At 50.1% G+C, this 24,304-nt stretch overlaps 1 protein-coding gene across 1 annotated transcript in view; it reads right to left on the minus strand.

Annotated features, from left to right (window-relative positions):
• Window positions 1-225: 225 nt before the first annotated feature.
• The window catches only part of PPP5C (protein phosphatase 5 catalytic subunit), a 32,954-nt gene continuing 8,875 nt past the window's right edge, over window positions 226-24,304 (minus strand). Inside the window, exons 4-13 of the mRNA XM_083455408.1 lie at window positions 20,780-20,901; window positions 16,785-16,850; window positions 14,721-14,819; window positions 13,186-13,291; window positions 10,048-10,190; window positions 9,632-9,719; window positions 5,424-5,464; window positions 4,326-4,504; window positions 4,026-4,107; window positions 226-2,231 (exon numbers count right to left, since the gene is read on the minus strand). Coding sequence (XP_083311534.1) covers window positions 2,169-2,231; window positions 4,026-4,107; window positions 4,326-4,504; window positions 5,424-5,464; window positions 9,632-9,719; window positions 10,048-10,190; window positions 13,186-13,291; window positions 14,721-14,819; window positions 16,785-16,850; window positions 20,780-20,901 — 989 coding nt within the window. The 3' untranslated portion in view covers window positions 226-2,168. The remainder of the gene's footprint in view (window positions 2,232-4,025; window positions 4,108-4,325; window positions 4,505-5,423; window positions 5,465-9,631; window positions 9,720-10,047; window positions 10,191-13,185; window positions 13,292-14,720; window positions 14,820-16,784; window positions 16,851-20,779; window positions 20,902-24,304) is intronic.

A 24,304-nucleotide genomic window follows, 5' to 3' on the forward strand; every position in this document is an offset into this window, starting at 1 on the left:
AACAACAGCTGGGGACAAAAGTTTGAGAGTCCCTGATTTAGGCCCTCTCCCAACCTGCCCCACTGAGCTTCAGAGGGAGAAGGAACCCTCCTCTGCTGATCTTAACACACCAGAGCACGCCTGTGGGCAAAGGAGGCCATCTTCCAGATATTTGGGGCCCAAGTTGATTGGGGTTTTAAGAATGAAAGTTTTGGGAAGGAAAAAACTGAGGCTGTACCCAACCTGGCAGGTCTTTCAATAGTTACTTTATTTTAACATCTTTTGTTTAATTACAGACAGTAAAATAGCTCAAATAGGTAGGAGGGCGAGTGGAGAGGAAATCCTGGATGTATAAAAACCCTCCATGGTCAGCATGGAAATAAGAACATCCAAAGTGCTTCTGGAATATTCGCTGGTTTCTTTTCGGCCACGATAGGGGAAGAAAGCAGCCTCGTTTCAGTTTGGAAAAGCCGAAATGACGGTGCCTTGCCGGAGCGGGAGCAAGAAGGGGAGGTCCCAAGAAGGTGTGAGTGTTTTTGGGGGGGTGGGGAGTAGGAGCAACAAAAAACAAACAAACCACCAAATTTTTCCATTCCCCAGTTCTTCAGCCCTTTGGCAAAGCTGGTCCCCTCAGGCCTGATTCCCCCACCCCCATGCAGTTTTATCCTCCGGCGGCGAAAACTTAAAACGCTCAAGCTAGGGGAAGGAACTAAAACCATCCAGAAGGAACCAGGAACCACAAGGCAGATTCTGCTCATCTCCAATGAGATTGAGGTCTTTGTCTCTCTCTCTCAAGCTTGTGCGATATCAGAATTGGAAGGTCCCACCTAGAGAGAGGACCCTGAACTTCCCGAGATCCCACCAGCAGCGTATCCTGGACTAAAAGAGTGATCCCTCCAAATCAGTCACAGGGGAAAGGTTGAGAAAGATCTCGAGAGGATCAAAGCCCCAGAAGCGGTGTTAGGTCTCCCCCCACCCCCTGGACAAACGGGATCCCCGAAGCCTGCAGATCTCAAGACGGGAGGGTCGTCAAAATGCCCTGGCGAATTTCCCCCTCCCCGGAACGCGTAACAATCCCTGCGAGGCTGGAATGAAGGGGGCCCGAAAGCCAGGGGTCAGCCCTACACAATTCCCGAATCCCCTTCCCCGTTCCCCTTCCTGCCTCCACCCCATAATTACCAGAAGCCCCCCTCCCCTGCTCCGTACTGAGCTGGGGACGGTGGCCAGTAATAGACCAGAAGAGGCTAATCCACAGCTGGCATCAGGATGGAAGAATTCACACACACAAACATGCAAACAGGCTACACATTCCTCTGGGGTTTTCGGCTTAGGCTAGCTGGGAACGTGATGATAGGACCAGCAAAGTACCCAGGAAGAGTTTGGAGCTGGCGGGCAGCTAGGCTGAGAAGCCATCCTCGCCCAGAGATGGAAGACCCCTTGTCGCTACGACAAGGCGTCGCAAGAAAGAGGCAGAGGTAACGGAACAGCTCTTCCCCTTGAGCTTTGAGCGCCTGGGCAAACCAAACCGTTTCTCTGCGGCGGCGCAGAACCCACGGGAAAGGTGGAAGGGGCTGGGTGTGTTTGCACACGCCTAACGGAATCAAGCTCTGATCTTCCGGGACAACGGCCATCAGCTGGAGGAGGCGAAGAGGGGAGAGGCTGGCAAAGGCAGCCCTCAACCTCCGCCCCACTCCTCTAGGCTGGTGGGTTGCAGAATCGTGAGTGCTTTCAAGCTGGGAAAAGATGAAGGAGAGCCTAGGGGGCGGGCAGGAGGGAAAAAATCAGACTAGGTAAGGAATAAATACAGTCTTCCAATATATTAAAAAAAAAATGTTATCTAACGTTCTGGCTGCAGTTTTCTCGTGTTGCCTGTGCGCATTATACAACGCTAGCAAAGGAGAGGGTGGCCCCGGGACAGTATCTGCCTTCTGGGGGTGGGTGGGGGGCATTACAGACGCAGTCCTCAGCACACACACACCCTGCAGGAGATGCTCAGGCTTAACCACCACCCCACCTGCCAAAATATCCCTTGCTTTGTAGTGAAGGCTGATGTCGGAAGGAAATGTAACCGAAAAAAAAGGAAGGAAGGAAGGAAGGAAGGAAGGGGGATTTGTTGTTTGCCTAGCGCAGGGGTCTCCTGGCAAGAAGGTGTGTGGGGGGGGTGCGAGCTGGCAGAGCTGGAGGGCAGCTTACATCATCCCCATTTGCAGCAGCGAATTGGCATACATCATTGGCTTGACGTTCGGATGAGGCTGGGGAAGGAGGAAGAGAGGTTTGGTTAGCAAAGGTGCACCCCCTTCTAGAGCAGGGGTCCTCAAATCAGGTCCCCGTCCCCTTGGTTCCATAAACTCCCCGGTGCCCCCGTCCCATCAAAAACACCACTCAGAATTGTAGCAAATTGTTCCAATTGAAGCTTTTTGGTTTAACTGATTCAGCAAAACCGACGCACTTGATCCAGTGACACCTAAGTGAAACATATTTTTACACTTCTTACAAGAAGAATCATAGAATCATAGAGTTGGAAGAGACCAGAAGGGCCATCGAGTCCAACCCCCTGCAAAGCAGGAAACACCATCAGAGCACTCCTGACATATGGTTGTCAAGCCTCTGCTTAAAGACCTCCAAAGAAGGAGACTCCACCACACTCCTTGGCAGCAAATTCCACTGTCGAACGGCTCTAACTGTCAGGAAGTTCTTCCTAAGGTTTAGGTGGAATCTTCTTTCTTGTAGTTTGGATCCATTGCTCCGTGTCCGCTTCTCTGGAGCAGCAGAAAACAACCTTTCTCCCTCCTCTATATGACATCCTTTTATATATTTGAACATGGCTATCATATCACCCCTTAACCTCCTCTTCTCCAGGCTAAACATGCCCAGCTCCCTTAGCCGTTCCTCATAAGGCATCGTTTCCAGGCCTTTGACCATTTTGGTTGTCCTCCTCTGGACCCGTTCCAGTTTGTCAGTGTCCTTCTTGAACTGTGGTGCCCAGAACTGGACACAGTACTCCAGGTGAGGTCTGACCAGAGCAGAATACAGTGGCACTATTACTTCCCTTGATCTAGATGCTATACTCCTATTGATGCAGCCCAGAATTGCATTGGCTTTTTTAGCTGCCACGTCACACTGTTGGCTCATGTCAAGGGAGAAGGAAATTGATAGCATAAAATGTTTTTACATGACGGCTTCCTGAACATACACACATCTTCACCTACCACAGGTGTTCAGTAAGTACCATATTTTTCGCTCCGTAAGACGCACTTTTTCCCTCCTAAAAAGGGGAAATGTGTGTGCGTCTTATGGAGCGAATGCAGGGGGGAGGCAGGCAGGAAAAGCCCCCAAGAGCCGCACACAAGCTCCGCGCGGCTCTTGCGGGCTTTTCCCCAGGAGGGAGAAGGGACTGACGCGGCCAGTCAGTCCCTTCTCCCTCCTCGTAGAAAAGCCCGCAGGAGCCGCGCACTCCTTAAAGGGTGTGCGGCTCCTGTGGGCTTTTGCAGGAGGTGGGGGAATTGCCGGAGAGGCTGTGCAAGGCTAAAGAAGCCAAGATGGATCCCGCTCGCTGTTTTGGCTTCTTTGCTCTTTGGGGCTGGGGGGGAGGGGAACCCGGGCTTCCCCTGGCAGCCCCAAGAAGCTCTCTTTGGGGCTGGGGGGGGGGGGTTGAAAATAATATATTTTTTCTTGATTTCCCCCTCTAAAAACTAGGTGCACTTTATGGTCCGGTGCCCCTTATGGAGCAAAAAATACAGTAATTCATAGGAAAATCAACAGCTCTTGCCAATACGGCTGGCTACCTTGTGACTTCTGCCAACTCAGGATTGTGAATACAAACAGACTTGGCCAAATGCAACATCCAGGGTCATCCAGTCAAAACTTTCTGCAGTGCAGAAATCTTTTGCCCAATGTGGGACTTGAACCCACAGCCCTGAGATTAAAGGCCTCTTTGCGTGGCCAGATCCCAGGAAGGGGGCCGAGTGGGAGTTGGGGCATCGGTGGAGGCGCACTTGAGAGCTGCGTGCGACCGCTAAGCGCATCGTTCCAGTGCTGTGACTCACCACTGCTGTGAACTGGTGGAATTCCGGCCGCAAGTCTGAGCCTTGCAAGTGGATGTAGGAACCCTTATTGCCCATCTGGTCACTGGGAAGGAGAAGGTGGGGGGGGGATAGAAGAGGGTTAGGGCAGCAATTTCTCAGGGTTTTCAGAATCCTCCCCCCCCCCGTCCCCCAGAAAAGGCGGGGAGCGCCATCAAGGGAGGGCATGAACAGTTTTTGCACATTATGGGGGCTAACAGGCTGATAAAAGGCACAGCAGGAAGCAGAGCACCACCACGGCAGCGTGCCCCCTCGCACACTCACCAGTAGTTGGGGGCAGAGAAGACAGTGACGCACTTGCCATCGTGAGCCATCTCATACCCTTCCGGCTTGACTTCGTGGCTGCGGATGATGTAATCTAGGTGGTTGCGCTCAAGGAAGCTTTTGGTGACGTCGGGCCCGAACTGGCAGCTCACGCCACGCTTGCTGATGGACCGGCCATTCTGGGGGAAGGAGAGACAGACACCCTTGGGTGCAACGGCAGCCTTATAAACATGAGATTGTGGGGGGTTCGGGTGCCCAGTATGCAGGCGACACCAAGAAATCCACTGGCATCCATCTGTCTCGGGAGACAGAACCGGGCAAAAAGGAGAAGAGCTCTTGATATATACTCTACAGCAGAATTCCCCAAGCTTGGGTCTCCTGCTGTTGTTGAACTACAAGTCCCATCATCCCTAGCTAACAGGACCAGTGGTCAGGGATGATGGGAACTGTAGTCCAAAAGCAGCTGGACCCAAGTTTGGAGAACCCTGCTCTATAAGGCAGGAGGAGGAGGAGGAGGAGGAGGAGGAGGAGGAGAAGGAGAAGGAGAAGAAGAAGAAGAAGAAGAAGAGTTTGGATTTGATATCCCGCCTTTCACTCCCCTTCAGGAGTCTCAAAGCGGCTAACATTCTCCTTTCCCTTCCTCCCCCACAACAAACACTCAGTGAGGTGAGTGGGGCTGAGAGACTTCAGAGAAGTGTGACTGGCCCAAGGTCACCCAGCAGCTGCATGTGGAGGAGCGGAGACGCGAACCCGGTTCCCCAGATTACGAGTCCACCGCTCTTAAGCACTACACAACGCTGGCTCTCTATCTCACTGGATAGAGAAGGCCGTACTGGAGGTGGTGCCGCTATGTATATCGAAGACAGCACTCAGCCCAGCAAGGGACAGACTCCTCCACAGAATCATTGTGGGAGGGGATACCAGGTCCCAAGAGTAATTTAGTCCTGGAGAAATGCAACTGTCCCTCCCCACCCGGTCAAAATGCCCATGGAGATCTCGAGATGAAGAATGAAATCAAGGAAGCATCCGAAAGACGAGACGTTGTAGTCATGGAGCAATGGGCACACAGCTCATGAGTCTCACCAAAGCAAGACCTACCTGGGGTTGAGGGTCTGACCAGAGCAAGTCGCACATGGGACCTGCAAATGAAAAGGAGGCGAGTTCAATAAATGAGCGGGGAGGAACGCAGACACAGGAAGTGAGGCGTGTGGCTGGTAGGCACCAATGATGGCTGCCAGCTGACTGCCGATCAACCACCTCGGACTCTGCGATTGCCAGGTGAGGCCTTGCTGGTGGTGCCACCACTGGGGGATGCCTGGCTGGCACTGAGTCATAACAGGGCCTTTCCTGTGGCGGCCCCCCAGTTGTGGAACGACCTCCCTAGTGAGGTGCGCCAGACTCTCCATCACTGTTAACTTTCAGGAGGTATTTGAAAACATTCCTGTTTGCACCCAGGCACGTGGTGGCTGAAGACTACTGTTCTGGGCAACCCTAAGGTCACTGGGCGGAAGAATGGCTCTTAATTGTAACTGCTTTTAGTTGCAGTCGTTTTGAGAACGCTTTCACTGGTTTTCAAATGTCTGCTTTTGTTTTAAATGGTGCTTTTGCTTGCTATCCAGGGCTCTTTGGGGAGTTGAGGGCAGGATATAAAGTCAATCAATCCATTAATCACAGAATTAAACCTGCCTTTGCCAACCAACCTGGTGCCCTCTAGCGATGTTGGACTGGACTCTCCTTTATTGAAGGTTTTTAAGTACAGGTTGGGTGTCCGTCTGCCATGGATGCTTTAGTTGAGATTAGTGCATAGCAGGGGGTTGGACTAGATGACCCCGGGACCCCTTCCAACTCTACAATTCTATGAATCAACTCTCAGGCCTTCTGCCCTACCCCTAATCTGCTCAGATCTAGGGTTTACACCTCTTTTTTCTTCTCCTCCTCCAAGCATGGCTTCTCTTTCTTAACAGCAGCAGACTGGCAGCAGTCTTCCCCATCACTTTTGTCTCTGTGCCAGGGAAGCTTCAGCTGCCAAATTTCTGCTCCTCAAAAACAGGGGAAGCAGTGGCTCCCTGTCTGTGGAATGCTCTCCCCAGGGAAGTTTGCCTGGTGCCTTCACTATACATCTTTAGGCACCAGACAAAAATGTTCCTTTTTAACCAGGCCTTTGCCTGACTTGATCTACATCAAGGGTCAGCAAACTTTTTCAGCAGGGGGCCGCTCCACTGTCCCTCAGACCATGTGGGGGGCCGGACTATATTTTGTGGGGGGGTTAAATGAATTCCTATGCCCCACAAATAACCCAGAGATGCATTTTAAATAAAAGCACACATTCTACTCATGTAAAAACACGCCGATTCCCGGGCTGTCCATGGGCCAGATTAAGAAGGCGATTGGGCCGGCTCTGTCCCCCGGGCCTTACTTTGCCTAGCCATGATTCTACATCTTATACCCTTTTAAAAATTCTGGCTCTTTTTTTGGGTGGGGGGTTATTGGGTTGTTGTTTTTGTTTTGATTTTATGTATTTGATATTTTATGTGAAGCGCCCTGAAACCTTTGGGTATAGGGCGGTATAGAAATTAAATAAAGAAGAACAGCAGGACAGTAGGTGGGTGGGGAAAACAGAAAGACGGCTAAGCCTAAAACTTTTAGATGACTACATCGGTCAGATTCGCCAGTCAATCCCAAAAGGTTCAAGCTGACAAAAAGATGCCCCTAGTGAATTCAGGCAGGAAATTTGTATTTTCCCTCTCTAAGAAGGGCAACCACAACCTGCTAGGCAGGGAGGAAGTGAAGGGAGGCTAGGGCTGTCCTCCCACACGGGGCGGTAAGCGTGCCCTAATTTTCAGAAAGCACAGGTATGAAATTCACGGCATGTAATGCCCTAAGAGAGAATATTATGAAAATGATATACAGGTGGTACATGACACCAGTCAAGCTAGCAAAAATCTATCATTTGCCCGATAATAAATGTTGGAAATGTAAATAAATGGAAGGCACATTCTTTCACCTTTGGTGGACGTGCCCAAGGATTAAGACCTTCTGGGAAATGATCTATACTGAAATGAAAAAGGTGTTTAAATATACCTTTCCGAAGAAACCAGAGGCCTTTCTCCTGGGTATGGTCGGCCAATCAGTGTTAAAGAAGGATAGAACTTTCTTTATGTATGCTACAACAGCAGCAAGAATACTCATCGCAAAGTATTGGAAGACACAAGAACTACCCACTCTGGAAGAATGGCAGATGAAGGTGATGGACTATATGGAACTGGCAAAAATGACCAGCAGAATCAGAGACCAGGGAGAAGAGACGGTGGAGGAAGATTGGAAGAAATTTAAAGATTATTTACAGAAATATTATAAGATTAATGAATGTTAGAATGATGTTGGATGGAGGTTAAAGGGTTATTAGTAATAATGTGGTGAAGGAGTACGGAAAATTCGAAGGCTAAAAGGATGAAGAATTAAAGGTATAATACACTAAGATAAAGATAAAGATAAAGATAAGACAGAGGGAAGGGATGTGCTGATTAAATATTTGAATTGGAATACAGAGAGGGGAGGTGTGGGGAAATCTGGGAAACAAGCAAATGTAAGAAATACTATGAAAATGGAATTGTTTTTACTTGTTTTTCTTTTTATTTTTGTATTTTTCTTTTTCTTTTTTTATGTGAAAGTCTTAATAAAATATTATATTGAAAATAATAATAATAATAATTTTCAGAAAGTATCCCACTGGAGTTTGTGGGAGAGACAACCCATCCAAGATCCCCTTCTTCACGGCAGGGAAAAGCCACCCTCGTTCCCTCCCAATAATTAGCCATAAATTAAGCGCAAGGGGCAAGTGCCATCTTAAAAGAGGTGCTCTTGGAAGAGAAGGGGACGTCTCTTCTCAGATGGAGCATCCTCAAAAAAGAAAGAGCTGCTTTCGTTGCAGCTCAGAACAGTCCCCCCCCCCTTTAGATCTGCCAAAAAAGCTGAAAAACATCATCATGTATGCGACAACGGCCGCGAGAGTTTTAATAGCACAAGGATGGAAGACTGAAGAAACCCCAACTAAAGAATCATGGCAAGAAAAATTGACGGACTATGCAGAACTGGCAAAACTGACATACAAGCTATGGGACAAGGATAACTGTGACTTTAAAGGTGAATGGGAACCCTTTACAAAGTATTTGAAGATGCAGCAAAGCGAGCTGGACTCCTTGGCTGGGTTTGACTAAACATTCACAGACTTTTTATTGACAATAATCAGCTAAATAGTTTGAGGATCTATACAGCTGTGTAACATGCAGAAAACAGCCTTCTTAGAGAAATCAAAGACTGGAACTGAGGGAAGTCAGGGGGTGGGTGGATTTTGTGTGTGAGGGTGTGTGAGGAAAAATGGGGGGGGGAAATAAGGATGATATATTTCTGGATAATATATTTTGTTTTAATTTTGAATTTAAAAGTTTTGTTTTTTTAAAAAAAGAACAGTTTCCGCCCTCTTGTGCAAATTTATGCCTGTTTAAATCACTTAGTCCAGAGTTTCCTAAACGTGGGTCTCCGGCTGTTTTCCAGAATACAGTGGTGCCTCGTAAGACGAAAAGAATCCGTTCCGAGAGTCTCTTCGTCTAGCGGTTTTTTCGTCTTGCGAAGCAACCCTATTAGCGGATTAGCGCTATTAGTGGTTTAGCGGCTATTAGCGGCTATTAAAGGCTTAAGGGATTAGCGGATTAGCTGCTAAAAGGCTATTAGCAGCTTAGTGCCTTAGAAAAAGGGGGTGGGGAGCAAAAAAAAATTGCAAGAATCGCAAGACATTTTCGTTTTGCGAAGCAAGCCCATAGAGAAATTCGTCCTGCGAAGTGCATTGAAAAACGGAAAACCCTTTCGTCTAGCGGGTTTTCCGTCTTGCGAGGCATTCGTCTTGCGGGGCACCACTGTACAATTCCCATCACCCCTGACCACAGGTCCTGCTAGCTAGGGATGATGGGAGTTGTAGTCCCAAAACAGCTGGAGACCCAAGTTTGGGAAACCCTGGCTTGGTCGACCCAAACCTGATGCAATGAATCAACAAATATTTCCTTTCGTGACTATTCCCTTGCTCATAGCATTGATAGCCATACCGTCTGGGGCAGAGCACCAGGAAGGTCCCGGGTTCAGCATCTCCAGGTAGGAGAGCAGCTGCTGCCAGTCAGTGCAAACAATATGGAGCTATATGGACCGATCGTCTGGCTCATTGTAAGGCAACTTGCTTTGCTCCTACGGGTACACAAGGCTACCCAATCCCCCACCAGACAAATCATTCCACCCCAGTCCCCGCCACCGCTCACCCGAATCTGGAGGTTGCCGGTTCCTCTCGATCTTCCTGATATCGTCTAACGTTATGCCGTCTTCACTGAAGAGGCCGCCGTGCATTATCTACCCAGGGGGAGAAGAAGAAGAAGAAGAGTTTGGATTTGATATCCCGCCTTTCACTCCCTTTAAGGAGTCTCAAAGCGGCTAACATTCTCCTTTCCCTTCCTCCCCCACAACAAACACTCTGTGAGGTGAGTGGGGCTGAGAGACTTCAAAGAAGTGTGACTGGCCCAAGGTCACCCAGCAGCTGCATGTGGAGGAGCGGAGACGCGAACCCGGTTCACCAGATTACGTGACTACCGCTCTTAACCACTACAGAAAGAATAGCAAGGGTCACCAAGAGTGCTCAGCTAAGCTGCAGCCCCCCCCCCCCAAGCGGACGGCTGCTCACCAAGACTTTGCCGTTGATGCACTGCGCCAGAGGTAGCCACTCAAAGACCTCGCTGAAGAGCTCAAACATCTGGGCTGTGTATTTGGCTTTGACCTCTCCTTCAAACCCATAGATCTGGTTCATATTGTCCGTTTCGTGGTTCCCTAGAGAGGAGGAGGAGGAGTTAAAAGGCCAAAATGAAGGGGGATTTTGGTTCGAGTTTGCAGGAAAGGGCTTCTCCCTCCCACCCATCCCTAAACTTCCAGGGCTGGTGACATTACAGTCGTACATCGGAAGGCAAACGGAATCCGTTCCAGAAGTCCGTTTGAATTCCAAAACGTTCGAAAAATAAAGCACGGCTTCTGATTGGATACAGGAAGCTCCTGCAGCCAATCGGCAGCCGCGGAAGCCCCGTCGGACGTTTGGCTTCCAAAAATAGTTTGCAAACCAGAACAGTCACTTTCGGGTTTGCGGCATTTGGAGCCAAAACGTTCGAGAACTAAGCTGTTCGAAAACCAAGGTACGACTGTATCATCATCATCATCATCATGCCACTCATCGGACGGGGTTGCACCAGCCAACTCTGAGTAGCTTCCAACAAAATATTAGGGGGGGAAATTAAGGATGCTGAGAGTTGTTTGTGTTGTGATACTGCCGGGGAGACAGGGGCATCAGGCAATCCCCCAGCTGGCTCCAGCCACTGGCCGGCAGCCGGGCGATCACCAGTCTCACTTGGAACAGCATCAAACAGCGACACGAGCCTCAGATACGTTTAGAGACTCGGCACGCTCTATCAGCAGAGTAAATAAATCTTCTCACAACAGAAGTGGCAGACCGAGAAATGTGTAAGCATATTTACAGCATTTATTCAGCATAGTTCAGGAACAAAGGAAAAAACATGCCTGCTTCCCTTCGTGTCCGGCAAACAGCAACACTAGCAAAAGCAATATATAAAAGGGAAGTTCCCAGCAGACTGTGCTGGAAGTAAACAGGCATGTGACACACAACAGTCATGCCTATTTCCTTTTAAGGTGGAACGGAACCACCATATTTTTCACTCTATAAGACGTACCATATTTGTCGCTCCATAAGGCGCACCCGACCATAAGACGCACCTAGTTTTTAGAGGAGGAAAACAAGAAACAAGAAAGCAACGCAAAGCCTCTTGAGCAAAGAGGCAGGAGCGCTCCTGCTGCGCTCAAGAGGCTTTGCGTGGCTATCCCCGAAGCTAGAAGAGCAAGAGGGATCGGTGCGCACCAATCATGCTCTTCTGGCTTCTGGGATAGCTGCGCAGCCTCTTAAGGGCAGCGGGATGAAGGCTCCCCACTGCCCTGAAGAGGCTGTGTGTGGCTAAGCCAGAAGCTAGAACAGCAAGAGGGAGCACAGCGCAGCGATCCCTCTCGCTGTTCTGGCTTCTGGGATAGCTGCGCAGCCTGCATTAGCTACATAAGATGCACACACATTCCCCCTTACTTTTTAGGAGAGAAAAGGTGTGTCTTGTAGAGTATTCCCTGTCCTGTGTGACTAAGAATGTGGCCTTCCTGTATTCTCTTCCTGTGCTGCTTCCCTGTTGAATTCTTGGGAGTCCTGCGTAGGCGCTGTTCCGGCACATTGCCTCCTGAACAACCCTGACACGGAAAGCTCCAAGTCTCTAAGTGATGTCATGACCCTGCTATCTAACTATACACATCCCCCATTTATCACCACAGACTAGAGGAATGTTAAGTGCACTCTATATAATCTCTGCGTACCACCCTATCAATCATAGATTACCATGTTCCTGTACTCTCTCTATCTAGTGATGCATATGTCTGCATGTAAACCCCTCATATGTGTATGTAATAATGTAACGCTTCTACGTACCCCACGTGTAACCAATCAGCACCAAGCGCATATGCAGCAATGGGGGTAATATACAATAAAAGGGACTCTCTGAGACCTGGTCTCGGAGATGCCTTCCACATGAACACCCACGACTCGTCTGCCGGTTATTTCAACCCAACAGCGTCTTATAGAGTGAAAAATACCGTATATCCTAGCAGTTTGGAGACGCCCTGATTCCCCTCCAAGAACTAACATTCCCAGACTGGTTAACCGTCAATCCCTCTTCACAGGGAACTCTGGGAACTGTAGCTCTGGGAGGGGGGTCTCCTAACAACTCTCAGCACCCACAACAATTGACAGCTCCCAGGGGTTTTGGGGGAAGCCACAGCTGTCTAGAGCGCCAGGGAGCAAAGATGGTTGGTACAAAGTGACTCCTCTGCAACATCTCAGAAAATGGAGCCCGGTGCTTTTTGGGAATGTGTATGCTGCAGCAAACCGAAGACCCACCTGCTCTCACATTCTGCTTTCGCAGTGGCCCTCCCGATGCATGTGGGAAGCTCGCAAGCAGGTTGAATGAGGGCCATTGTCCTCTCCACCTTACCTGTGTTTCCCACAGATGGCATTCAGGGGCACGCTGCCTTCAAGAGGGAGCACAGCCACTGAGGCCCCCCAAGAACGAAACAAAGCTGGGAAGCTAGAGCCACCCCCTTGCCCCGGAGAGACACACAACCTCAAGAGGAAAGCGTCAGGGATGCACTCAGCAAGCAGCTCAGGAATGCGGGCTCGTTACACTAAAAGCTCGTCACGGAAAGCCGTAGGGTGGTAGGGGAGGAGTGCCAGGCTTTTAAAGTCATATACGTGGGGCAGGGCGAGTGGCAAGAGGTTTCTAATAGCATTTGATAAAGTCAAGGCAGGAGGAGGATTCAAATCACAAGAAACGAGATTCTGACTTCTGAATACCAGATGCCGGAAACCACAGCAGAGGAGAAGAGGAAGAGGAGTTTGGATTTGATATCCCGCTTTATCACTACCCGAAGGAGACTCAAAGCGGCTAGCATTCTCCTTTCCCTTCCTCCCCCACAACAAACACTCTGTGAGGTGAGTGGGGCTGAGAGACTTCAGAGAAGTGTGACTGGCCCAAGGTCACCCAGCAGCTGCATGTAGAGGAGCAGGGAAGCGAACCCGGTTCCCCAGATTACGAGACTACCACTCTTAACCACTACACCACACTGGCTCAAATCCTACTTGTGGCCGTCCGACAGGTATCTGGCTGGGCAGATGTTGGACTAGATGGGCCAAGGGCCTGATCCGGCAGGGCTCTTTTGATGTTCTTACCTCGAAGTAGGTGGAAATGATCTGGATATAGCAGCTTAAAACCGAAGAGCGTCAGGATCACCTCCACGGAGAAGGAGCCACGATCAACAAAGTCCCCATTGAATATCTGTAGTGGGGAAGCAGCTGTGCTCAAGGGAAAAAACCGTAAAATGCAGCCTTTCCATGGCGGGTCCATGTGGATTCCACGCCCAAGCCCCCCAATTCCTTCTTGTCATCTGATGCATCTCTTCCCCCCAAAAATGCCAGGCCTTGGCTAGAGCTCTTGGGAGGGCAAGAAAGGCAGGTAAACACAAACTCAAGGATAGATGGCTGTGATGGGGTAGAGGGTGACAATGAAAGCAGGTGCCAAACGTGGCTTCGGAAGAGCTCAGGGAGCAATGACAGAAGTAGGCAAACGTTGCTATGCAAGGATCCTGCCCTCAGAGCAAAAAGGCAAAATGAAAGGGAGGGAGGACAGAGGTTCACCTGGATGAACCTCCAGAACATTCCACCTCCCGTGGTTCTAGGGAGGTTCTGAAAACAAGCCACGAAAGCGTGACCCTAGGCATCTTTACACGGAAGTTAGTCCCATGATGGGACGCAGGTGGCGCTGTGGGTTAAACCACAGAGCCTAGGGCTTGCTGATCAGAAGGTCGGCGGTTCGAATCCCCGTGATGGGGTGAGCTCCCGTTGCTCTGCCCTGCTCCTGCCCACCTAGCACTTCGAAAGCACATCATAGTGCAAGAGGATAAATAGGTACTGCTCCGGCGGGAAGGTAAATGGCGTTTCTGTGCGCTGCTCTGGTTCGCCAGAAGCGGCTTAGTCATGCTGGCCACATGACCCGGAAGCTGTACGCCGGCTCCCTCGGCCAGTAAAGCGAGATGAGCGCCGCAACCCCAGAGTCGGCCATGACTGGACCTAATGGTCAGGGGTCCCTTTACCTTTACTAAAAGTGGCTTAAAGCAAGTAACAGCCACTGGAATCGGGTGGGCCCTGCAGAAACACATCTCAGGAGTCAGAGGTGTGTCTTCAGCATCTGCCCAAAGCTGTTTAGTGAAGATGCCAGACGCACTTCCCGGGTGTTTGTGTGGGTGGAAGTTCCACAACCTAGGGGCTGCCACAGAGAAGGCCCTCACTTGGGCCACTACACACACACACCCCTTGAAATTTTGGAGGTTTCTGAAAGTTACCAAGATGGCTCCCTCTGCTGATCTTAGCACCCAAGAAAAGGTCTGCAAGGAAGGTGGCAGCCTCCAAGATCTTTTCCCCAGGTAAATTCAGGTGCACACAGAAGTTCTACAAACCGGCCTACAATTTTCCTGGGTGGAAGGAAGCGCTTGCCCCCAGCAGGCCTGTCCTCTCACATCTGGGTGTGCGAAGGGGGAATTGCGGGAAGTCCTTGCTCCCCATGTCTCCTGCCGTTTCTCCCTTTCCGAAGTCCGTCTCTCTGCCCCCTGCCAGGAACCCACCAGCGCAGTTCCCTTTCTACCCAAGGAGGGGGAGAAACAGATGAACAAGGCCTACAGCGGCCCTAGAGGAGCGGCAAGAAAGGATACATATGGATTCGTTTCCGACGGCAGCCCGTTCAATTCAAATATATTCAGGAGGTCGTAATACTGTCCGTGGGTGTCTCCGCAGACAGTTATTTTCTCTGTCTGGAACAAAAAATAAGCGGGGGACGGGGGCGGGGAAGGCAGAATAAGACAACAGAGGGAAGAGGCGTGAATTCAGCCAGATAATGCTTATTTATAACCAGCCATTTTTGGATGCTTCTCCTCCTCCCACTCTTTGGATTTTCCCACACAAGACATCATGGTCTATCCCGCAAGAAGGAATCTACGCAGGGCACTATAGGGCTGGCATGGTGAACCTGCGCACAGGTGCCCTGCTCCAGAGGTTGCTGGACTCTGACCATTGGCCATGCTGGCCAGGGCTGAGGAGAGCTGGGAATCCAACAGTGCTTGGAAAGCCCAGGAGACTCCCTACCCCTGTTTTAAAGGGATGGGTTGCCCGCAGAATTTGCAGGCGGTGTACGCCAACCCAGACTCCTTTAACGGTTCTGGCCTCCTTTGCAAAACGACAGCGCTGCAAATCTGCTGGCAAACCCCCCAAAGAGCCCCAGGCTCTCATGATTATTCCCAGTATTTCCTCGGAAGGAACAGCAGAGGTGACAGCAATAAGCAGCCTGAGCCTGTGATGTGGATAAACTTTTGTGCTGCCGTGGTGGCTCATGGGGACAGCAGTCACAAAGCAAGGCATGGCTGCACTCTGCGTGTGTGTGTGTGTAGCGAGAGAGATTGAGAGATCACTTGGGGAGCCGTGATCTCTCTCAGAATCCCCCTACTCTCAAGCTAATGGAACGTTAAAAGTCCTTAAGGATGGCATGCAGCACAGACACTTTTGAAAGAATGACTGTTCAAGGAGTTCTGAAAACCCGGAGATCTATTTGCAGAATGGATCTCCCAGGCCTTGATGGAAAAATAGTAAGACTGCAGGTGATTTTCAGATTATTTTGACTGGTTTTATGTCTTATGCAATGACTGAAGAAGGCATGGTTACTGCCCTGCGCATCTACAGAGCAGTATTCTGGAGTGGAGGTTTTTTTGACAGCTCCCTGTCTTTTTGTAATCCAGGGATGCTGAGGAACTTCTTTGGAGATACAGCGGTGCCTCGCAAGACGAAATAAATTCGTTCCGCGAGTTTTTTCGTTGTGTGAGTTTTTCCGTCTTGCGAAGCACCACTGCATTTAAACACTGACAACGGCGGGGAGGGGCGGGGAGAAGCAGGACAGCTGCGGCAGCCGGTACCTCAGACTCACCCGCGTTGTGGCCACCGTGCGACGCGGCTGCTGGAGGGCAGCGGGGCTCAGGAGCGCGACTCCAGGGAGAGAGACGTGCTGGCGGCAATGGCTCTCTGAGGGGAGCGCGCGAGGGGGGTGGGCAGCGGCGTAACCGTCAGCCAGAAGGTCGGAGGGAGCCGGAGGAGCCGTCAGCCGGAAGGTGGGAGGGAGCCGGAGGAGCGGGGAAGCGAGCGTGCGTGCGTGCAGTGACCGTCGCCATGACACGAGAGGCAGGGCCGTTTCGTCTAGCAAAGCAAGCCCTTAGGAAAATCTGTCTTGCAAAGCACCTCAGAAAACAGAAAACCCTTTCGTTTTTCGTGGCATTCGTCTTGCGGGGTACCACTGTACAGTGGATGCTCGGGCTGCAAACGTGATCCGTGCGGAAGGCACATTCGCAACCCGCTCATTCTCAACCTGCAGCGCTGCGTCTGCACACGCGTGGGTTGCGATTTGGCGCTTCTGCTCATGCGCAAAGCATGATTTAGTGTTTCTGCGCATGTGCCCAAACCTGGAAGTAACCTGTTCTGGTACTTCCAGGTTCAGCGCAGTGCGCAACCTGAAAACGCGCAACCTGAAGCGTCTGTAACCCGAGGTATGACTGTATTATTCTTTGTATGTTTTTTCCTTCTGGTTTGAATTTTTTATGTTATTAAAAAATCAATAAATAACATAAACTGTCCCCCAAATGGGGAGTTCTGAGAAGAAAAAAATTGTCAAGGAGGGAGGCAACAGACCTGCAGCTTTCAATTTAAGTGTTGTGGGCGCACAGAGAGACACGCACCTCTTTTAACGTCGTTTCTACTAGGGTGGGGAGTTTTGATAGCACCTCTTTCACTTGCACCAAGATCTGCAAGGAGGAAGAGAGAAGTCAGTCAGAGAGAGAGAGAGAGAGAGAGCAAGAGAGCACATATAGGCACGGTGGCAGAGAAGAAAGATGAATGCAAATCATTATTACATTTATATACCGTATTTTTCGCTCTATAGGACGCACTTTTCCCCCTCCAAAAATGAAGGGGAAATGTGTGTGCACCCTATAGAGCGAATGCAGGCTTTTGCTGAAGCCTAGAGAGTGAGAGGGGTCGGTGCGCTCTCGCTCTCCAGGCTTCAGGCAGCTATCCGCAAGCCTTCTGAGCGCGGTGGGAGTTCCCCTGTTCTGGGGGCTGGGGTCGGAGGAAGCTCAGGTTTTCCCCGCCCCCAGCCCCGCAAGCTCCGGGAGCGGCAGCGAGGTTGCGCGCAATCTTGCCACTGCCCCTGGACCTGCTTCCCCAACCCCAGCCCCGCGGCTAAAAACGAAGCCAAGACAACGAGATTCTGCCAAAGCCGCGCGCAGCCTCTCCCGGCTGGAGAAGTTGCGCGTGGCTAAAGAGGAAGCCAAGACAGCCAGCAGGATGGATCCCGCTCGCTGTCTTGGCTTCTTTGCTTTTTGGGGCGGTGGGGGGGATTCCCCCCCCTTTATTCCCCCCCCTAAAAACTAGGTGCGCCCTATGGAGCGAAAAATATGGTACCACCTTTCTTCCAAGGAGCTCAATCATGTGGCGTACATGATTCTCCCTCTCCACGTTTTATCCAAACGACAGCCCTGTGAGGGTGGCTAGGCTGAGAGTTGACTGGGCTAGTTGAGCTGGGCAGCACTTCCAGAGACCACCTTCTGCCCAGGAACAGGTCAAAGTGCTGTGGACTCACAGCTTAGAGTTGTGAGCACCAGATTCACTCCAACAAGAAGACAGTCGTCGCACAGCAGAGTATCATAGAATGATAGAATCATAGAGTTGGAAGAGACCACAAGGGCCATCGAGTCCAACCCCCTGCCAAGCAGGAAACATCATCAGAGCACTCCTGACATATGGTTGTCAAGCCTCTGCTTAAAGACCTCCAAAGAAGTATAGCAGAGCATAAACGACTCGGAGAGCAGCTCTGTAGAATATCTTCTTTATTCTATCTACAACTATAATACACAACTATATGCAGAGCTAAATGAGGTCTAAACGAAAAATGCTGAACTGAACTGAGTGTCTGCAGCTGCTCTTAGCAGCAACCTTATCTATACAGAGATCACACACAGTCTCTCTCTATACACACGATCTCTCTCTAACATTCAGTCTCTCTCTCTCTCTCTCATGTGAGGCTGGAACGGAATACGTAGAGAGCAGAAACCGCCCCCTCCTCTCTGGAGAATCAGCAGAGAACATCAGCAGATTCTTGGATATGGGAGGGGTGAAATCTCTTCAATATACACTACCTTTCTACCAAGGAGTTCAATCATGCGGCGTACATGATACTCCCTCTCCACGTTTTATCCAAACGACAGCCCTGTGAGGGTGGCTAGGCTGAGAGGCAGCGACTGACCCAGAGTCACCCAGGGAGCTTCAGGACCAAGAGGGGATCTGAACCCTGGTCTCACAAGCAGTCTAACCCAGTGGTTCTCAAATGTTTTTCCTCTGGGCCAGAGTGGCTGGGGCAACCCAGCCAGATGGGCAGGGTACTACTACTACTACTATTACATAATAAAAGTTTGCTTGTGCCACACTTGCTTGGGGCCTAGGACCCATGTACCTACGGGACCGCCTCTCCTGGTATGCCCCGCGGAGGACCTCAAGGTCCACAAATGACAACATTTTGGAGGTCCCAGGTCGCAAGGTGGTTAGATTGGTCTCAACTAGGGCCAGGGCCTTTTTAGCACTGGCCCCGACTTGGTGGAACGCTCTGTCCCAAGAGACTAGGGCCCTGCGGGACTTGACATCTTTCCGCAGGGCCTGCAAGACGGAGCTGTTCCGCCTGGCCTTTAGTTTGGACTCTGTCTGACCCTCATGTTTCCCTCCCCTTATGGTTTTGATCTATGGGCTATTTTTAAAATGAGGCTGTATTTTAAATTGCATTTTAACCTGTATTTTAAATCAGGTTTTTTTAAATTGTAATTTTACTAGCGTTAGCCACCCTGAGCCCGGCTCTGGCCAGGGAGGGCAGGGTATAAATAGTTTTTTTTATTATTACAGTGGTACCTCGGGTTAAGTACTTAATTCATTCCAGAGGTCCGTTCTTAACCTGAAACTGTTCTTAACCTGAAGCACCACTTTAGTTAATGTGGCCTCCCGCTGCCGCCGCACCGCCGGAGCACAATTTCTGTTCTCATCCTGAAGCAAAGTTCTTAACCTGAAGCACTATTTCTGGGTTAGCGGAGTCTGTAACCTGAAGCGTATGTAACCTGAGGTACCACTGTATTATTATTATTACAATTTTAATTGATAAGAAATACATTGGAGAACAAGAAGAAACAACTCCTAGGAGTGCTTAGTTCTGAAAATACAGTGGTGCCTCGCAAGACGAAATTAATTCGTTCCGCGAGTCTCTTCGTCTAGCGAGTTTTTCGTCTTGCGAAGCAACCCTATTAGCGGCTTAGCGCTATTAGCGGTTTAGCAGCTATTAGCGGCTATTAAAGGCTTAAGGGATTAGCGGATTAGCTGCTAAAAGGCTATTAGCGGTTTAGCGGCTTAGAAAAAGGGGGTGGGGAGCGGAAAAAAATCTCAAGACTTGCAAGACATTTTCGTCTTGCGAAGCAAGCCCATAGGGAAATTCGTCCTGCGAAGCGCATCGAAAAACGGAAAACCCTTTTGTCTAGCGGGTTTTCCGTCTTGCGAGGCATTCGTCTTGCGGGGCACCACTGTATGTCTATCCATATTCTGCAAAAAAATTAAAACATTGTACTATCCTATACTACACTGAAATGTTTAAATGTTCCTTTGATTGTCCTTGAATCCTCCCACCATCCTCACCTTCCAAACCCTTTGACAACCACTATTCTAACCACGACACCAAGGGGGGACGGGACAGGGAAGGAAAGTCAAGACTTCCATTGGGTATGGCTTGGATTAGCTTAGATCAACCTTCGCCATCCCCTTGCCCGCCAGAGGTTTTGGACTACAACTCCCATCAGCCCCGGCCAGCACTGCTGAGAGCTGTTACCTGGGACAAAGCCTTCTCAGTAGCTGTTCCCCATTGGTAGGACGCCCTCTCTAGTGAGGTGTGCCTGTATCCCTCATTAATGTCATCCAGGAGGAATCGAAAAACATTCCTGTTCACTCAGGCATTTGCGGGCTGAAAGATACCGTTCCTAACCCTGAAATTATTAGCTGGGAGTATATGTGCGACTGTTTTTAAATGCCCTTAATGATTTGAAAAGCCTGTTCTGCTGTCTGCCGTCCTGGCCTCCTTTGGAAGAGGAGGAGGCATTTAAATAAAGACGTAGTTGGCGGAAACGTCATGTGACTGTGGCCCACAAGTGCCAATGGCCTGGCCTGCTGGGGTATGTACTGTGCATGAGATATGCCTTCAATTACAGGCAGGTTGCAATGATCCCCTTAGGGCAGGCATGTCCAACTCCCAAGAGATCTATAGTGGTACCTCAGGTTAAGTACTTAATTCGTTCCGGAGGTCTGTTCTTAACCTGAAACTGTTCTTAACCTGACGCACCACTTTAGCTAATGGGGCCTCCTGCTGCCTCTGCGCCGCCGGAGCGCGGTTTCTGTTCTTATCCCGAAGCAAAGTTCTTAACCTGAAGCACTATTTCTGGGTTAGCGGAGTCTGTAACCTGAAGCGTATGTAACCCGAGGTACCACTGTACCAGGATCAGCTGGGGATCTACCGCTAGATCGCGATCTACTGGTTGGACATCCCTGCCTTAGAGCAACCCTTTAAACCTCTTAGCATAGAGAACCCAGCGTTTCTGCAGCCCTGGGGGGCGGCTCTCAAGGGAGGAAGAAGAGGAGGAGGTGGAGTTACCTGATAGGCACATTTCCTGTGGAGCTTCTTTTGATCCTTGTACCACTGCATTAATTCCTTCATGAATGCAAGCGTCACTTTCCCGTTGTCCAGCTTCGGGCCGCTGTACTCGTCCTCAATGGCTGGGGAAACAGGAAGCAGGAAGTGGGTAGAGGGGCAGCACCCAAACACACAGCCAGCCTAGCATCACAATCACGGGGGGGGGGGGGAGTCCGCCTGCCCCTTGGCACCCCAAGTGACCACCCAGGTAACACCCACTGCGCTACAGGTAAGCAACTGCAGGTTCAATACCCCCCCCCCGCCGCCTTTCACTAATGGCTCCATCCCAAACTGCCCTGGGAGCCTTTATCCTTCTGGCAGAAGAGTTGTTGTTGTTGCTTTAATTTTTTGTTAAAGATTTTCTTGTTTTACAGAAGTAAGTGTAATGTCTCTCATATTTTTTCCGTGTAACATTTTTACAAATCCGTTTCATTTGTTGAGACATTAGGGGGAGAAAGAAAAAAAAGAAGGGGTGGAGGGAGGGAAGATGGGTGGGGGTGGGGTCGGGTGGCGATGGTTCTGTTATGCTTAATGTATGTAGGGTTTGGTGTCAGCATTGCTTGTGCTGTTCACTTGTGTTCCTTTGGTGGTGAGAGAGGTTGAGATTGGCCTAGGGTGTGGTTGTTTGTTTGTGGTTGGCTGTGGTGATCTTTGTTTCTGTGTGTGAGTGGGGTGGGTGGGTGTTTTGGATCAGGTTAGCCATATTGATATGTATGCTGTTGGTGGATTTTTGTCGTTGTCTTGTTGGGCTGTGTATGTGATAAAGGGGAGCCATACCGGGGTGAAGGCATCTTCTTCTATTTGTCCCCGTGTCAGTTTCAGTTTATTGGTTAATTTTTCTAGTAGGGCTGTTTCCCATCCTATTTGGTACCACTGGTCCATGCTTACTCCTGACAGGTCTCTCCAGTGTCTGGTTATGGTGTTTCTGGCTGCTGAGAGTAGGTGGGTTATGAGTTCTTTGTGGTGTAAATGGGCATTGTCGTCTTGGAAGATGTTTAGTAGTGGCAGAAGAGTTTTTAAAAGTTCCAAGTAGACAAAGCTAGGAACCTCATCGCCCTCCCTCATTGCTTTACCAGTTTTCCACAGAAACAACCACAGAAATGTAGAGTTGGAGGGGCCTGTGAGGATCATCTGGGATCTTTTGTCCAATGCAGGGATCTTTTGTCCGAAGTGGGGCTCGAACCCACAACCCTGAGATTAAGAGCTCATGCTCTACCAACTGTTTGCCCGAGGTGGAGGTGGCCAAGTGTCTGCGTGTTCACCTCAGAACAGTACAGTTTCTGCAAAACCAAAGCGTCTCGCCAGGGTTCCCTTCCTGTAATTGAAAAGCCTGCCACTGCCTTTCCGCTAATGGGGCTGAACTGCCAAAATCAAGGGACAGCCATTTTCCCTCCGGCTCCTCCAAATGCCAGGAGACGCGAGGAAGGCCCCTGCTTGCAGAAATAAGCTTTGAATGCAGAATCCGCAGGCGTCCAGGATGAAACCGTGCAGTGGCTTCGTCCAGACAGTGAGATTAAGGGACGCAGCTCGTGCCAGCAGCTGGCCCGCAGAGGAGAAGACCAGTCTATTTATTTTTCCTGATTAAGCCTCTCCATGCCAGGGATCTATTTATGATCAGAGATCTTGATCTATTTCGGGCGTTGGCAGAAAAACCTTGGCACAGCCTCCCGTGCGAAATGGCATTAGTCACTAGCGTGAGGATGGCAGGGCTCCCTCGGAAAGGAGGGATGCTGGGATGAGGAGGTGGTGCTGCCCGGCGATGGCAGCGGCCCCCAATCCAGACCATAACAAGCAGGGCTCCAAACAAGATAAAAAGGGGTTCCATCCAACAGAAGCTTGAAGTGGCTGCAAGCAGCAACCTTAGCCTTGTGCCAACTTCCTGACAGTAAGAGCTGTTTGACAGTGGAATTTGCTGCCAAGGAGTGTGGTGGAGTCTCCTTCTTTGGAGGTCTTTAAGCATAGGCTTGACAACCATATGTCAGGAGTGCTCTGATGGTGTTTCCTGCTTGGCAGGGGGTTGGACTCGATGGCCCTTGTGGTCTCTTCCAACTCTATGATTCTATGATTCTAAGTCAGAGACCTCCTCATTGCTTTGCTTTTTTGACTTCTAACAAGCCCGATCTCTTTCCTTCTGGTCCTTATCTCAAGCCTCTCTGGAAACCTCTTTCAGACAGAGTTCTAGAGAATCCCCAGGATTTCCTAGTGAAAAGATCAGTAATGGCAGATACTTTGGGCAGTACCTTTCCGAGCACAATTCAAAGTGTTGGTGCTGACCTTTAAAGCCCTAAACGGACTCGGTCCTGTATACCTGAAGGTGCGTCTCCACCTCCATCGTTCTGCCCGGACACTGAGGTCCAGCTCCAAGGGCCTTCTGGCGGTTCCCTCGCTGCGAGAACCCAAGTTACAGGGAAGCAGGCAGAGGGCCTTCTCGGTAGTGGCACCCTCCCTGTGGAACGCCCTCCCACCAGATGTCAAAGAGAAAAATAACTACCAAACGTTTAGAAGACATCTGAAGGCAGCCCTGTTTAGGGAAGCTTTTAATGTTTAACAGGTTATTGTATTTTAGTGTTCTGTTGGAAGCCGCCCAGAGTGGCTGGGGAAATCCAGCCAGATGGGCGGGGTATAAATAATAAATTATTATTATTATTATTATTATTATTATTATTATTATTATTATTATTATTATATTTGGCCTGCCATAACCTATTTTTTCTCCTGCAGTTTCTGCCAGGGATGAAGGCAGTGGGCCTCTTCTCGAGCACATCCACTATTCACTCGAGGTGTCAGGGACTGAGTGAACGAGGAGGAGCAGGGGAGGCACCAGCAGGAAAACACCCAAGGGAAGTCCCAGAGAAGGATGGCTCAGAGCCTTGGGATACTGAAGAAACAACAGGGTTTAGTGAGCAGGAGGAACCCGTGACAGGGAGCAGTTCAGACTCTGAGGCTGAAGCAGAGGAGAGGGGGTCAAGAGGCTGCTGGAGAATTCAGGGAGTCTCCCCCTCCTGCTGCGACAAGAATGCACAGAATAATGAAGAGGGCAGAACAGAGACCAGAGGAGCCTTAGAGTGGGTGGAAGGCAGGAACCTTCAGTCCTGGCAACTGCTCTATGGGGGCAAGACCTGCTGGGAAGTGTTGCTGAGTGGTACACCATTTCCTTGAATAAAGAGTTGAGTTCACTGACAACCGATTCTGCGTCTTCCTGCTGACCTTCATCTGACTCCAGCCCTGACAAAAGGGCAATGCTAGAGTCCTGTGTGAGCACCTTGAAGCATGTCCCAGAATCCTCTGCAATATGCAAGAGTTCCACAGCAGATATGCAGAGACTCCCGAGCACAGGAAGTTTGAGAAGCACTGGGCTCGAGTCCAGCAGTTAAAAGATCTACTCTGGCACACAGCCTTGGGAAGAAACTGGAGACAAGCAATTAAGAGCAGTGAGCACAGGAGACGATACATAGGATCATGAGCCGTGCCCTGTGGGCCCTGTGG

Source organism: Podarcis tiliguerta (genome assembly GCF_965153285.1).
Source record: "Podarcis tiliguerta genome assembly, chromosome: 8".
NCBI classification, from domain to species: Eukaryota; Metazoa; Chordata; class Lepidosauria; order Squamata; family Lacertidae; genus Podarcis; species Podarcis tiliguerta.